This window comes from Pelophylax lessonae (assembly GCF_965119305.1).
Source record: "Pelophylax lessonae genome assembly, chromosome: 10".
In the NCBI taxonomy this organism is placed as follows: domain Eukaryota; kingdom Metazoa; phylum Chordata; class Amphibia; order Anura; family Ranidae; genus Pelophylax; species Pelophylax lessonae.
Genome location: NC_138777.1, coordinates 236,832,377 through 236,846,117, shown reverse-complemented (window position 1 = coordinate 236,846,117; position 13,741 = coordinate 236,832,377). Strand labels below are relative to the sequence as shown.

The window sequence follows — 13,741 nt, the reverse complement described above, 5'->3', positions numbered from 1 at the left end:
CCACCTCCTCCTTCATCATCACACTCCCCTAGAAAGCTGCCACTGCCCCCCTCTACCATGTAATCTCTCACAGACACTGCGCATGCGCCACCTGGAGCGCAGAGAGCACGGAAAATGTGTAAATAAAAGCACGTGACCTCTCTCTCTGCTGCCCTCTGCTGGACATACCGAGGTATGACAGGCTGTAATCCGTACAGCGGAAGACGATTCACGGCTCCTCCCACTAAACAGGACGGTCTCATGGTAGTGACGTCATCAGTAGGAGTCCAAGCACAGTGTGTGAATCACGTGGAGCGAGCAAAGATGAGGCCGCTGACAGATGAGGAGACCAGAACCATGTTCGAGAAATTGTCCAAATAGTGAGTGTGACCCCCAAATACCGGGAGAGAAGAGGGGGGAGACCGAGGAGAGAGAAAAGAGGGAGGGGGGGAGACACTGAGACCGAGGAGAAGGAAGAGAGGGGGGGACACCGAGATGGAGGGAAGAGGGGACACCGAGATGGAGGGGAGAGAGAAGGGGGGGGGGACACCGAAATGGAGGGGAGAGAGAAGAGGGGGGGACACCGAGACGGAGGGGAGAGAGAAGAGGGGGGGACACCGAGACGGAGGGGAGAGAGAAGAGGGGGGACACCGAAACGGAGGGGAGAGAGAAGAGAGGGGGGACACCGAGAAGGAGGGAAGAGGGGACACCTAGATGGAGGGGAGAGAGAAGAGGGGGGGGACACCGAGACTGAGGGGAGAGAGAAGAGGGGGGGACACCGAGATGGAGGGGAGAGAGAAGAGGGGGGGACAGAGACGGAGGGGAGAGAAAAGAAGGGGGGACACCGAGATGGAGGGGAGAGAGAAGAGGGGGGGACACCTAGACGGAGGGGAGAGAGAAGAGGGGGGACACCGAGACGGAGGGGAGAGAGAAGAGGGGGGACACCGAGACGGAGGGGAGAGAGAAGAGGGGGGACACCGAGACGGAGGGGAGAGAGAAGAGGGGGGGACACCGAGACGGAGGGGAGAGAGAAGAGGGGGGGACACCGAGACGGAGGGGAGAGAGAAGAGGGGGGGACACCGAGAAGAAGAGGGGGGACACCGAGACGGAGAGAGAAGAGGGGGGGACACCGAGAAGAAGAGGGGGGACACCGAGACGGAGAGAGAAGAGGGGGGGACACCGAGAAGAAGAGGGGGGACACCGAGACGGAGGGGAGAGAGAAGGGGGGGACACCGAAACGGAGGGGAGAGAGAAGAGGGAAGACACCGAAACGGAGGGGAGAGAGAAGAGGGAAGACACCGAAACGGAGGGGAGAGAGAAGAGGGGGGACACCGAGACGGAGGGGAGAGAGAAGAGGGGGGGACACCGAGACGGAGGGGAGAGAGGGTGACTGTGTGGGGCCCAGGAAGGTTGGATTACTGTGCGGGGCCCCTGGGGGTGTCACTGTGGGGCCCAGGAAGGTTGGGTGACTGTGGGGCCCCTGGGGGGGGTCACTGTGGGGCCCAGGAAGGTTGGGTGACGGTGCGGGGCCCCTGGGGGTGACACTGTGGGGCCCAGGAAGGTTGGGTGACTGTGCGGGGCCCCTGGGGGGGGGTCACTGTGGGGCCCAGGAAGGTTGGGTGACGGTGCGGGGCCCCTGGGGGTGACACTGTGGGGCCCAGGAAGGTTGGGTGACTGTGCGGGGTCACTGTGGGGCCCAGGTAGGTTGGGTGATGTTGGATTATGATCATTTCTCTCTCTCTCAGCATTGGAGAGAATATAAAGCTGCTGGTGGATCGTCCTGACGGCACTTACTGCTTCCGGTTACACAACGATCGGGTGTATTATGTCAGGTAGGCGGGGTCTATAGAAGACCGATTCTTATTTCTTCTACATGGAACTTTCTTCATTCACGGACTTGTATTTGTTTCATCATTCGAGCGATTGGCTCACTTCAATGGAGGCCCCGCCAGCAGCGCTCACCTTCCTTCCCATCCCCCATTATTCATTGGGAGCAAAGAGAGGAAACCGTGTGTGAAGCCGGCCATAGAAGGATCGAAGTTCAGCAGGGACCGACCGACATTCGATCCATCTGTGGGCAGGCTGGTCTCCCGATCCACTTCTGTACAGTCAGCCTGTCAGGTTTTTTTATGTTTGATTCAACGCTGCTGGCAACACTGATCATTGTGTTCTGCTGGTGAGGAATTCTCTCTGGCAGCCAATGATCGCCCAGTGGGCGGGGTTTAACACTCGATGTGGATGGGAAAATCGGATCATTGGTTGAATGAAAAAAAAGAAAATGCATCATCTCTGACCTGCCTAAGGCAAGCTGTAGATGATTGGATTTCTTTCCTTCCGACTTCTCTCGATTCCCACATCAACACTGACTGACCGCCTCCCACTGAGCTATGGGGGAGGGGCGTTCCCAGCCGGCAGAACACAATAGTTACTGCTAGTGACCGTAGCCGCCGGCAGTAATCGCATGTAAAAAAATCCAACAGTCTGGTTGTAGCCAAGTCAATTGGTGATTCAACCCGGGGTACAACCAGCCTGCCCATAGATGGATGGAATCTCGGCCGGTCCCTGCTGAACAGCCTGAGATTCAGTTCACGTATGGCCAACCAGAGCTTACACAAGGCTGAAGACCCTCCCCCTGATCATGTGACAGCACTGGCTGGTGAACAGCCAATCAGCAGTGGTACTGGGATCACCTCCAGCTTCACTTTTTTTCCCTCTTTTGTTCATTGAAGAGGACAGCTCCAGAATATTCTTGACCATTAGGTTATGCTGCCCCCTGCAGGAGTAGGACACTAGGCAGGATTAGGCTTTACCACGCCTATGGGGCCGTCCCAGGGACGGGATACTCCCACTTCCTGCTATAGGCAGGAATAAGGACCGAGTTCCTTGCTGGGATCTCTGATCCTGCCATTGACCGCTTGCTGACCGCCCACCCCAGATTTACTGCAGCAGGGCGACTCGGCTGCGCAAAATCACAAAGATCGACATGATTTTGTGCACCCGGTCCCGCCGCCGGAGCCGCGCTTCCGCTGTGTTTTTTAGACACGACGGGCCGCGGGAGGAGCGGGCGCGATCGCGCCAGGTTCCCGCATTCGTCAGAGAAACTGACAGAAGACCCGCCTGCTTATGTAAACCAAGCAGGCGGATCTTCTGTCAGACAGGCGGGGAGAGATCAGGAGTTTCAGCTAAGCTACAACCCCCGAGCTCTCTGTGTCTCTCACAGAGCCCCCCCCCCCCCCCCACACACACACAGTGAGTAAGCACCGACAGGCACACATTTAACCCCTTTGATCACCCCCCAGTATTCACCCCTTCCCTGCCAGTGTCATTACTATAGTAACAGTGCATATGTATAGCACTGATTACTGTAGTAATGTCACTGGTACCCCCAAAAGTGTCAAAAATGTCAGTTAGGGGTCCGATCTGTCCGCTGCAATGTCGCAGTCCCGCAAAAATCGCAGATCGCCGCCATTACTAGTAAAAAAAAAAGAAAATTTAAAATTTATTTCCCGTAGTTAGTAGACGCGATAACTTTTGCGCAAACCAATCAAAATACACTTATTTTTTTTTTTTTTTTACCAAAAATATGTAGCAGGAAACAAATTGGCCTAAAATGTTAAATTTAGATTTTTAATTTTTTTTTTTTTTTTTTTGAGAATGTTTTATAGCAGAATGTGAAAAATTATGTTTTTTTTTCCCAGAATTGTCGCTCTTTTTTTGTTAATAGCGCAAAAAATAAAAATTGCACAGGGGATCAAATACCACCAAAAGAAAGCTCTGTTTGTGGGAAAAAAAGGACATACATTTTATTTGGGTACAGCGTCGCACAACCGCGCAATTGTCCGTTAAAATAACGCACTGCTTAATCGCAAAATAGGGCCTGGTCATTAAGGGGGCAAATCCTTCCGGTCTTAAAGTGGTTAAGTGTTACCATTTTTTTTTTTTTTGCCACTAAAACTTTATTTATATCACTTAGAGAACAGAATGTCCACTGAGTGACATAAACCCTTTGTGACCGGTTCTCTTTAATGAGACGTGAGGTGGTATAGTACCTCCCTTCCATTGAAGCTAATAGAGGGCAGATCACGCTCCATTAGCTTCCTCCCTGTCCACAGCTGCCAGGGAAAGTGACAACAGGAAGTGATGTCACACACGTTGTTTCTGTTTTTTTTGCAGCTAGTGGGATTCAGAGGTCTCCCTCCCCTCCACCATGCAGGTCCCAGGCATGCATGGGGGGAGAGTGGAGTCTGGGGGGGGGGGCATGAGGTGGGAGTTGTACAGTTCGGGGGGGGGGGGGGGTCACAGAAAGCCAACTTGTGGAAGTGTGACTCCCCGCTCCCACCAACCAATGACATACGGCAGTGAAGGGGTTAAATCTTTCCTTTATTCTGATCCCGGAATTCTCCGATCGTCTCGATTTGCAGTGAGAAGATTTTAAAGTTGGCGACAAACATCGCCCGGGACAAGCTGGTGTCTCTGGGGACGTGTTTCGGGAAGTTCACCAAGACGCAGAAGTTCCGCCTTCATATCACCGCTTTGGATTATCTCGCTCCGTATGCAAAGGTAACGGCTTATTGACCACAGAGCTGGCAATCAGTGAGTGCAGAGTTCACACAGCTCCAGTTAGAACCAACCTTGCCAGAAATCCGCTCCTACACTGCAGGGGGGGGGGGAGGAATCTGTGCTCCTACACTGCATGGGAGGGGGGGAATCTGTGCTCCTACACTGCATGGGGGGGGGGGGAATCTGTGCTCCTACACTGCATGGGAGGGGGGGGGGGAATCTGTGCTCCTACACTGCATGGGGGGGGGGGGGGGAAATCTGTGCTCCTACACTGCATTGGGGGGGGGGGGGGGGGAGAGAATCTGTGCTCCTACACTGCATGGGGGGGGGGGAATCTGTGCTCCTACACTGCATGGGGGGGGGGGAAATCTGTGCTCCTACACTGCATGGGGGGGGGGGAATCTGTGCTCCTACACTGCATGGGGGGGGGGGGAAATCTGTGCTCCTACACTGCATGGGGGGGGGGGAAATCTGTGCTCCTACACTGCATGGGGGGGGGAAATCTGTGCTCCTACTGCATGGGGGGGGGGGAAATCTGTGCTCCTACACTGCACGGGGGGGGGGGGAAATCTGCTCCTACACTGCATGGGGGGGGAAATCTGTGCTCCTACACTGCATTGGGGGGGGGGGAGAATCTGCTCCTACACTGCATGGGGGGGGGGGGGGGCAATCTGTGCTCCTACACTGCATTGGGGGGGGGGAGAGAATCTGTGCTCCTACACTGCATGGGGGGGGGGAATCTGTGCTCCTACACTGCATGGGGGGGGGGGAAATCTGTGCTCCTACACTGCATGGGGGGGGGGGGAATCTGTGCTCCTACACTGCATGGGGGGGGGGGGGGGAAAATCTGTGCTCCTACACTGCATGGGGGGGGGGGAAATCTGTGCTCCTACACTGCATGGGGGGGGGGAAATCTGTGCTCCTACTGCATGGGGGGGGGGGGAATCTGTGCTCCTACACTGCACGGGGGGGGGGGGAAATCTGCTCCTACACTGCATGGGGGGGGAAATCTGTGCTCCTACACTGCATTGGGGGGGGGGGAGAATCTGCTCCTACACTGCATGGGGGGGGGGGGGGGCAATCTGTGCTCCTACACTGCATTGGGGGGGGGGGGAGAGAATCTGTGCTCCTACACTGCATGGGGGGGGGGGGAATTCTGTGCTCTACACTGCATGGGGGGGGGGGGGAAATCTGTGCTCTACACTGCATGGGGGGGGGGGGGAATCTGTGCTCCTACACTGCATTGGGGGGGGGGGGAGAATCTGTGCTCCTACACTGCATGGGAAGGGGGGGGGGGGGGTTCTGTACTCCTACACTGCATTGGGGGGGGATCTGTGCTTGTACACCGCATGGGGGGGGGGGGGGGAGGAACAAGAATCTGTCGGCCACTCCATGGGGTGCCCGCTCTGAATTGGATGATTTGCTGATCTTTTCCTTTTATGCAAATGTGTCTTTTATTTAGTTGATTTAGCAAACCATCTGCACTCAGATGTTGGCGCCTTCTCTTGTTTACTTTTATACTGTATGTACATTAGATTACTCAAGACCTGGTTCAGAGGAGCCGCAACCGTCCAATAGGTGCTGATACACTCACCGCCCTCTTTATTAGGTACACCTTGCTAGTAGCGGGTTGGACCCCTTTTGCCTTCATTCTTGGTGGCATAGATACAACAAGGTTTTGGAAACTTTCCTCAGAGATTTTCCTCCATAGTGACAGGATAGCATCACGCAGTTGCTGCAGATTTGTCGGCTGCACATCCATGATGCCAATCTCCCGTTCCACCACATCCCAAAGGTGCTCTATTGCAGTGGTTCTCAAATCCGGTCCTCGGGACCCACTAACAGGCCAGATTTTAAGTATTACCTTGGGGGATGCAGACTAGAATACTGCAATCACTGAGAAGCAAATGAGATCACCTGTGATGTAATTTAGTTATCTTGCAAACCTGGCCTGTTGGTGGGTCCCGAGGACCGGATTTGAGAACCACTGCTCTATTGGATGAGATGTGGTGAGTGTGGAGGCCATTGGAGGATGGTGACCTCATTGTCATGGTGAAGAAACCAGTGGTGAGATGATTGGAGCTTTGTGACATGGTGCATTATCCTGCTGGGAGGAGCCATCAGAAGATGGGAGGAGCCATCAGAAGATGGGGGCACTGTAGTCATAAAAGGATGGACATGGTCAGCAACAATACTCAGGTAGGGGGTGGGGTTTATACCACTAAAGGGGCCCAAAGTGTGCCAAGAAAATATCCCCCCACACCCCTTTACACCACCACCAGCCTGAAATATTACCCCCGTCCCCCCTTCCCCCACACTATTACACCACCACCAGCCTGAACCATTACCCCCTCCCCCAAACCATTGACACCACCAGCCTGAACCTTTCCCTCCATTTTCTGTAATCCTGAGAGATGGTTGTGTGCGAAAATCCCAGAAATACTCAGAGCAGCCCGTCTGCCACCAACAACCATGCCACGTTCAAAGTCGCCTAAATCCTCTTTCTTCCCCATTCTGATGCTTGGTTTGAACTTCAGCAAGTCGTCTTCACCACGTCTACTTGCCTAAATGCACTGAGTTGCTGCCCTGTGATTGGCTGATTAGCAATTTGTGTTACCAAGCAACTGACCAGGTGTACCTAATAAAGTGGCCGGTGGGTGTATAGTGACTTTTATTTGAATTTTTACCTTTCCTGCACCCATTTTTATATATTGTTTAATATTTCGCCATAGTTTTGTCACCATTCAGGTGTGACTCTGATGACGTATTTCCTATCTCTGACAGTACAAGGTGTGGGTGAAGCCAGGCGCTGAGCAGTCTTTCTTGTATGGAAATCACGTCCTGAAGTCGGGTCTGGGAAGGATAACGGAGAACACGTTCCAATATCAGGGAGTCATCGTCTATTCCATGGCCGATGTGCCGCTGGTGAGTCTTCCTTCTATCTTCTCTGTAGATTCGGGTCATGTGATGAAATGTGAGTGGTGCAGGATTAGGAATTGTGTACCCCTCCCCCTCATTGTGCCATCGCTAAGATGTAGGCTGACACTTCAGAGTTTATATGAATCCTAATGAGGAACTTCTTTCCTCCCCTGTGATGTGACAAATATTCCACTGAAAGCGTTTTGTGATCGGGTCAGAAATTAGAGCTGTCCTATATCAGATCCTCACCCACCTCCTGTCTGATTACCCTCCCCCCTCCTTATTCTGGGATTACAGAATGATTAGCATTATATTGTAGAGATGGAAAAGTAGGAAAGTCTGAGCAGTTTGGCAAACTCTTCCGTCTCCCATATCTACAGTCAACAAGCAGTCCTGTATCATGTCTGCAGTCTCTGACCATCTCTTGTATCATGTCTGCAGTCTCTGACCATCTCCTGTATCATGTCTGCAGTCTCTGACCATCTCCTGTATCATGTCTGCAGTCTCTGACCATCTCACACATTTTTGTAAATATTTTATTCTATCTTTTCATGTGACAACACTGAAGAAATGAGACTTTGCTACAATGTAAAGTAGTGAGTGTACAGCTTGTATAACAGTGTAAATTTACTGTCCCCTCAAAATAACTCAACACACAGCCATTAATGTCTAAACCGCTGGCAACAAAAGTGAGTACACCCCTAAGTGACAATGTCCAAATTGGGAGCAAAGTGTCAATATTTTGTGTGGCCACCATTATTTTCCAGCACTGCCTTAACCCTCTTGGGCATGGAGTTTACCAGAGCTTCACAGGTTGTCACTGGAGTCCTCTTCCCCTCCTCCATGATGACATCACAGAGCTGGTGGATGTTAGGGACCTTGCGCTTCTCCACCTTCTGTTTGAGGATGCCCCACAGATGCTCAATAGGGTTTAGGTCTGGAGACATGCTTGGCCAGTCCATCACCTTTACCCTCAGCTTCTTTAGCAAGGCAGTGGTCATCTTGGAGGTGTTTGGGGTCGTTATGTTGGAATACTGCCCTGTGGCCCAGTCTCTGAAGGGAGGGGATCATGCTCTGCTTCAGTATGTCACAGTACATGTTGGCATTCATGGTTCCCTCAATGAACTGTAGCTCCCCAGTGCCAGTAACACTCATGCAGCCCCAGACCATGACACTCCCACCACCATGCCTGACTGTAGGAAGACACACTTGTCTTTGTACTCCTCACCTGGTTGCCGCCACACACGCCTGACACCATCTGACACCAAATAAGTTTATCTTGGTCTCATCAGACCACAGGAGATGGTTCCAGTAATCCATGTCCTTAGTCTGCTTGTCTTCAGCAAACTGTTTGCGGGCTTTCTTGTGCATCATCTTTAGAAGAGGCTTCCTTCTGGGACGACAGCCATGCAGACCAATTTGATGCAGTGTGCGGCGTATGGTCTGAGCACTGACAGTCAGACTCCCCACCCTTTCAACCTCTGCAGCAATGCTGGCAGCACTCATACGTCTATTTCCCAAAGACAACCTCTGGATATGACGCTGAGCACGTGCACTCAGCTTCTTTGGTCGACCATAACAAGGCCTGTCCTGTTAAACCGCTGTATGGTCTTGGCCACCGTGCTGCAGCTCAGTTTCAGGGTCTTGGCAATGTTTTTATAGCCTAGGCCATCTTTATGTAGAGCAACAATTCTGTTTTTCAGATCCTCAGAGTTCTTTGCCATGAGGTGCCATGTTGAACTTCCAGTGACCAGTATGAGAGAGTGAGAGCGATAACACCAAATTTAACACACCTGCTCCCCATTCACACCTGAGACCTTGTAACACTAACGAGTCACATGACACCGGGGAGGGAAAATGGCTAATTTGAATATTTTCACTTAGGGGTGTACTGACTTTTGTTGCCAGCGGTTTAGACATTAATGGCTGTGTGTTGAGTTATTTGGAGGGGACAGCAAATTTACACTGTTATACAAGCTGTACACTCACTACTTTACATTGTAGCAAAGTGTCATTTCTTCAGTGTTGTCACATGAAAAGATAGAATAAAATATTTACACAAATGTGAGGGGTGTACTTACTGTATGTGACAAGTTTATTGCACTCCAGCTGTGAGTGGAGAGAATAAGAATGACTTCACATAATACAAAGGCTTCTGTGAAGAGAAGGATGTAGCTTAGTTCTGTGATTCAAAGAAATGCAGACCACCATGAAAGCAGCATTTTCATAAAAAAAAAAAAAAATCGGAATTATAGCTGTTTGTAGACATAATCAGGGATTGGATAACCTCTGTTTTTTTTGGTGATGATGATTATAATGTCTCTCTTTCTCCACACAGGGCTTCGGTGTGGCCGCAAAATCCACTCAGGAGTGCCGGAAGCTTGACCCGATGGCCATTGTGGTTTTCCACCAGGCTGATGTTGGCGAGTACATCAGACACGAGGAGACGCTCACATAAGCTGCTGTTGGTGGACTGCCAAAGACTTTCTAGATCAGAGGGCCGGTCAATGACACTCCCACAGCCAATCGCATCACAGGAACCAACGTGGTGACACGGTGGACATGCTCAGTATAAGCTGTGGCCTGCTGGAGGTCAGAGGTCACTCTGCAATGTTCTTTATGGACCATTTTTCAGCTGTCTATGGCCTGGTCTTGCTGAAGGTCACTCTTCTTTATGGACTAGAATTCTATTTTGTATTCAATTTCCAGCAGTTCTGTTGTATTAAAACCGACAGAATGAAACTTTAATATGTTCTCCTGTCCCAGGAGGTTTATTTTATGTTCTACTTTGCTGGTTTCCACAGTTGATCTCCCTGAGTACAGAATAATGGCTCCTGGTGCACAGCCCATGACTTCGTACCAAAGCAAATGTCACCAGCAATAAAATCAGTGAAGGCTCAACCTGCTATGGCCATTGTTCCTTTGTTGACCACACCACTAAGTTGTCACTTCATTGCTGCTTCCTTACTAATAACTGAAATATCTTAACCACTTCTTGCCAAACGAGGGACCTGTATGTTTTTTTGAGGAAGTGGTTGTACTGGGATGATGCCTGCAGCTTGAGGAATCACCACCGGTACCGTTTTTTTTTACAGCGCACGATCTGCTTTCATGTGATCACAACCGATGCAGCTGGGCCGTTATCGTAAGCAGTGCAAGTGGACACGTCCCCTGCTCTGTCCAGGTCTCCCGTCCCATCGAGAGACCAGCTGGTACGTCCGCCGGCTGGCCAGAGACAAACTAAGCTGGAATTGGCTTCTATCGGGTCTCAGATGTAGTAACCCGGAAGCGACGTCACTTTCTGTTTACTCAGCAGCCAACTGCGCCAAGTTTAAAAATCCAAAGGCGCAGATTTTGGCGTTTTGAAGTGCAGTGGAGGGACTTGGTGTCTTTTAGACCCCCCGATCCCTCCATAAAGAGTACCTGTCACTCCTATTACTGTCACATCCCCCCCGATCCCTCCATAAAGAGTACCTGTCACTGCTATTACTGTCACATTCCCCCGATCCCTCCATAAAGAGTACCTGTCACTGCCTATTACTGTCACATTCCCCCGATCCCTCCATAAAGAGTACCTGTCACTGCCTATTACTGTCACATTCCCCCCCGATCCCTCCATAAAGAGAACCTGTCACTCCTATTACTGTCACATTCCCCCCGATCCCTCCATAAAGAGTACCTGTCACTGCATATTACTGTCACATTCCCCCCGATCCCTCCATAAAGAGTACCTGTCACTGCATATTACTGTCACATTCCCCCCGATCCCTCCATAAAGAGTGCCTATTACTGTCACATTCCCCCCGATCCCTCCATAAAGAGTACCTGTCACTGCCTATTACTGTCACATTCCCCCCGATCCCTCCATAAAGAGTACCTGTCACTCCTATTACTGTCACATTCCCCCCCGATCCCTCCATAAAGAGTACCTGTCACTGCTATTACTGTCACATTCCCCCGATCCCTCCATAAAGAGTACCTGTCACTGCCTATTACTGTCACATTCCCCCCGATCCCTCCATAAAGAGTACCTGTCACTGCCTATTACTGTCACATTCCTCCCGATCCCTCCATAAAGAGTACCTGTCACTGCCTATTACTGTCACATTCTCCCCGATCCCTCCATAAAGAGTACCTGTCACTGCCTATTACTGTCACATTCCTCCCGATCCCTCCATAAAGAGTACCTGTCACTGCCTATTACTGTCACATTCCCCCCGATCCCTCCATAAAGAGTACCTGTCACTCCTATTACTGTCACATTCCCCCCGATCCCTCCATAAAGAGTACCTGTCACTGCCTATTACTGTCACATTCCTCCCGATCCCTCCATAAAGAGTACCTGTCACTCCTATTACTGTCACATTCCCCCCCGATCCCTCCATAAAGAGTACATGTCACTGCCTATTACTGTCACATACCCCCAATCCCTCCATAAAGAGTACCTGTCACTGCATATTACTGTCACATTCCTCCCGATCCCTCCATAAAGAGTACCTGTCACTCCTATTACTGTCACATTCCTCCCGATCCCTCCATAAAGAGTACCTGTCACTCCTATTACTGTCACATTCCTCCCGATCCCTCCATAAAGAGTACCTGTCACTGCCTATTACTGTCACAAAGCATGTTTACATTCCAGATAAAATCCAGCATGTTCAATGAATCCTGAGAACTGGTCAGCTTGTTAACAGATTCGGCTTGCGTGGTAACATCAGACATGGACTCCGCCCTATGCGTTTCATTGGAGTTGACATCGGGGACATGTATCCATCGTAGGAGAGTCCATCTGGTTCCCCGCATCCAATTCGCATAACAGGATAGTGTGACCGGCTTTTAATGGATCCGGTTCACCTATTTTGCACCATTAGTGGGCCGCAGCAACGGCCAATTTTTGTGCGGTCATCAAATTTGAGTGATCGGCATGTTGGAAATTTTTTGAAAAACGATTTTCATTCAATGATGGGAGAATCGTGTGAGAAATATATTCGAAAAATAAATCCACATGATTGCAAGAAAAGAGAATTCCCAGAAAGATTCTCAGCCACGAAAATTATTTTCTGTAGCAATATGGAGGTGAAATTTAAGGCTTGGTTGGTCTAATTTCAAAATCAATGGTGACGCCATCAAATCAAAGTTTCTGATTTTCAAAATAAAATTAGCTCGAAATTCAACCCATGTATGGCCAGCCTAATGAACCATTATTAACCCCTTGGTGCTTCCACACCCACGCAAATATACGGCCTCTTGTTGTCCGGGCCTTAGCGCAGAGAGTCCGCATATATGCATGAGTTGTGGTCAAAAGCGCTGTGCTAACGTCTAACTGAAAACTTACGATGGTTGCATGCGAGTGGGAGTTTTAGGATGACGTGACAGCCAATCACGGTGGTCACATGATCTTAAACCTCCTAAAAAGCCGGGAGGCACCGGTGTGAAGAGGTTAATAAAAATAAGAAAATTGGCCACTCGCATGATATAGGAGTAAAAGTGACTGTAATATACATAGATGTTCACAACTCCTATCGTGAGTGGCCAATTTACTTTATTAATAAAGATTCATTATACTGCACTTTGAATGCGCCCTCTGGTGTTGACTTGCAGAGTGCACAATCTATTACCCTTTCGTAAATCCACTGCAATGACTAGACTGGTACAGAACAACCAATTGGAACGTCACACCTGGAGCCTTACAGGTCCCTTTCTTTTCTACAGGTGAAGACATCTCCAATGTTGGCACACCAATAAATGTAAAAAAAAAGATCGCTTATAAAATGTTTATTAGTAAGAATATTCGGTTTTATGGGAAAAGGCACAGCTTGGAGCAGATTATTGATTGGTGGGACAAATACACGGGTACAATGAGCATGACTTGTAACAATTGGGCAGTGTACAGGCATCAGGACTTAGACTAGGGGTGTCCAAACTTTTGTAACAAAGGACCAGTTTACTGCCCTTTAAACTTTAGTGGTGCTGGAATGTTACCTCAGTGGGAGGCATAGCGCCCCCGTCGGTGGTGTCAGTGGGAGGCATAGGGCCGCCGTCGGTGAAAGGCATAGCGCCCTGTCGGTGGTGTCAGTGGATGGAATAGCGCCCCATCGGTGGTGTCAGTGGGAGGAGTATCGCCCCATCGGTGGTGTCAGCGGGAGGAATAGCGCCCCGTTGGTGGTGTCAGTGGGAGGAATAGCGCCCCATTGGTGGTGTCAGTGGATGGAATAGCGCCCCCGTCGGTGGTGTCAGTGGATAGAATAGCACCCCGTCGGTGGTAGCAGCGGGAGGAATAGCG

General features: G+C 50.5%; 1 protein-coding gene across 1 annotated transcript; it reads left to right on the top strand.

Moving 5' to 3' along the window:
* The first annotated feature begins 238 nt into the window (after positions 1 to 238).
* NIP7 (nucleolar pre-rRNA processing protein NIP7) lies at positions 239 to 10,123 on the top strand. Its single transcript, XM_082269614.1, has 5 exons — positions 239 to 359; positions 1,725 to 1,811; positions 4,401 to 4,539; positions 7,324 to 7,464; positions 9,797 to 10,123. Exons 1-5 carry the CDS (start codon positions 241 to 243, stop codon positions 9,914 to 9,916), a joined length of 606 nt encoding a protein of 201 aa, XP_082125740.1. The 5' UTR covers positions 239 to 240; the 3' UTR covers positions 9,917 to 10,123.
* The last annotated feature ends 3,618 nt before the right edge of the window (positions 10,124 to 13,741 follow it).

What these genes read in the sequence shown, in the direction of transcription:
- NIP7 (XM_082269614.1), top strand. Translation starts at nt 241, where the DNA reads ATGGTAGTGACGTCATCAGTAGGAGTCCAAGCACAGTGTGTGAATCAC. An exon ending in TTCGAGAAATTGTCCAAATA is followed by an intron (nt 360 to 1,724) that starts GTGAGTGTGACC and finishes TCTCTCTCTCAG; the next exon opens with CATTGGAGAGAATATAAAGC. An exon ending in CCATGGCCGATGTGCCGCTG is followed by an intron (nt 7,465 to 9,796) that starts GTGAGTCTTCCT and finishes TTCTCCACACAG; the next exon opens with GGCTTCGGTGTGGCCGCAAA.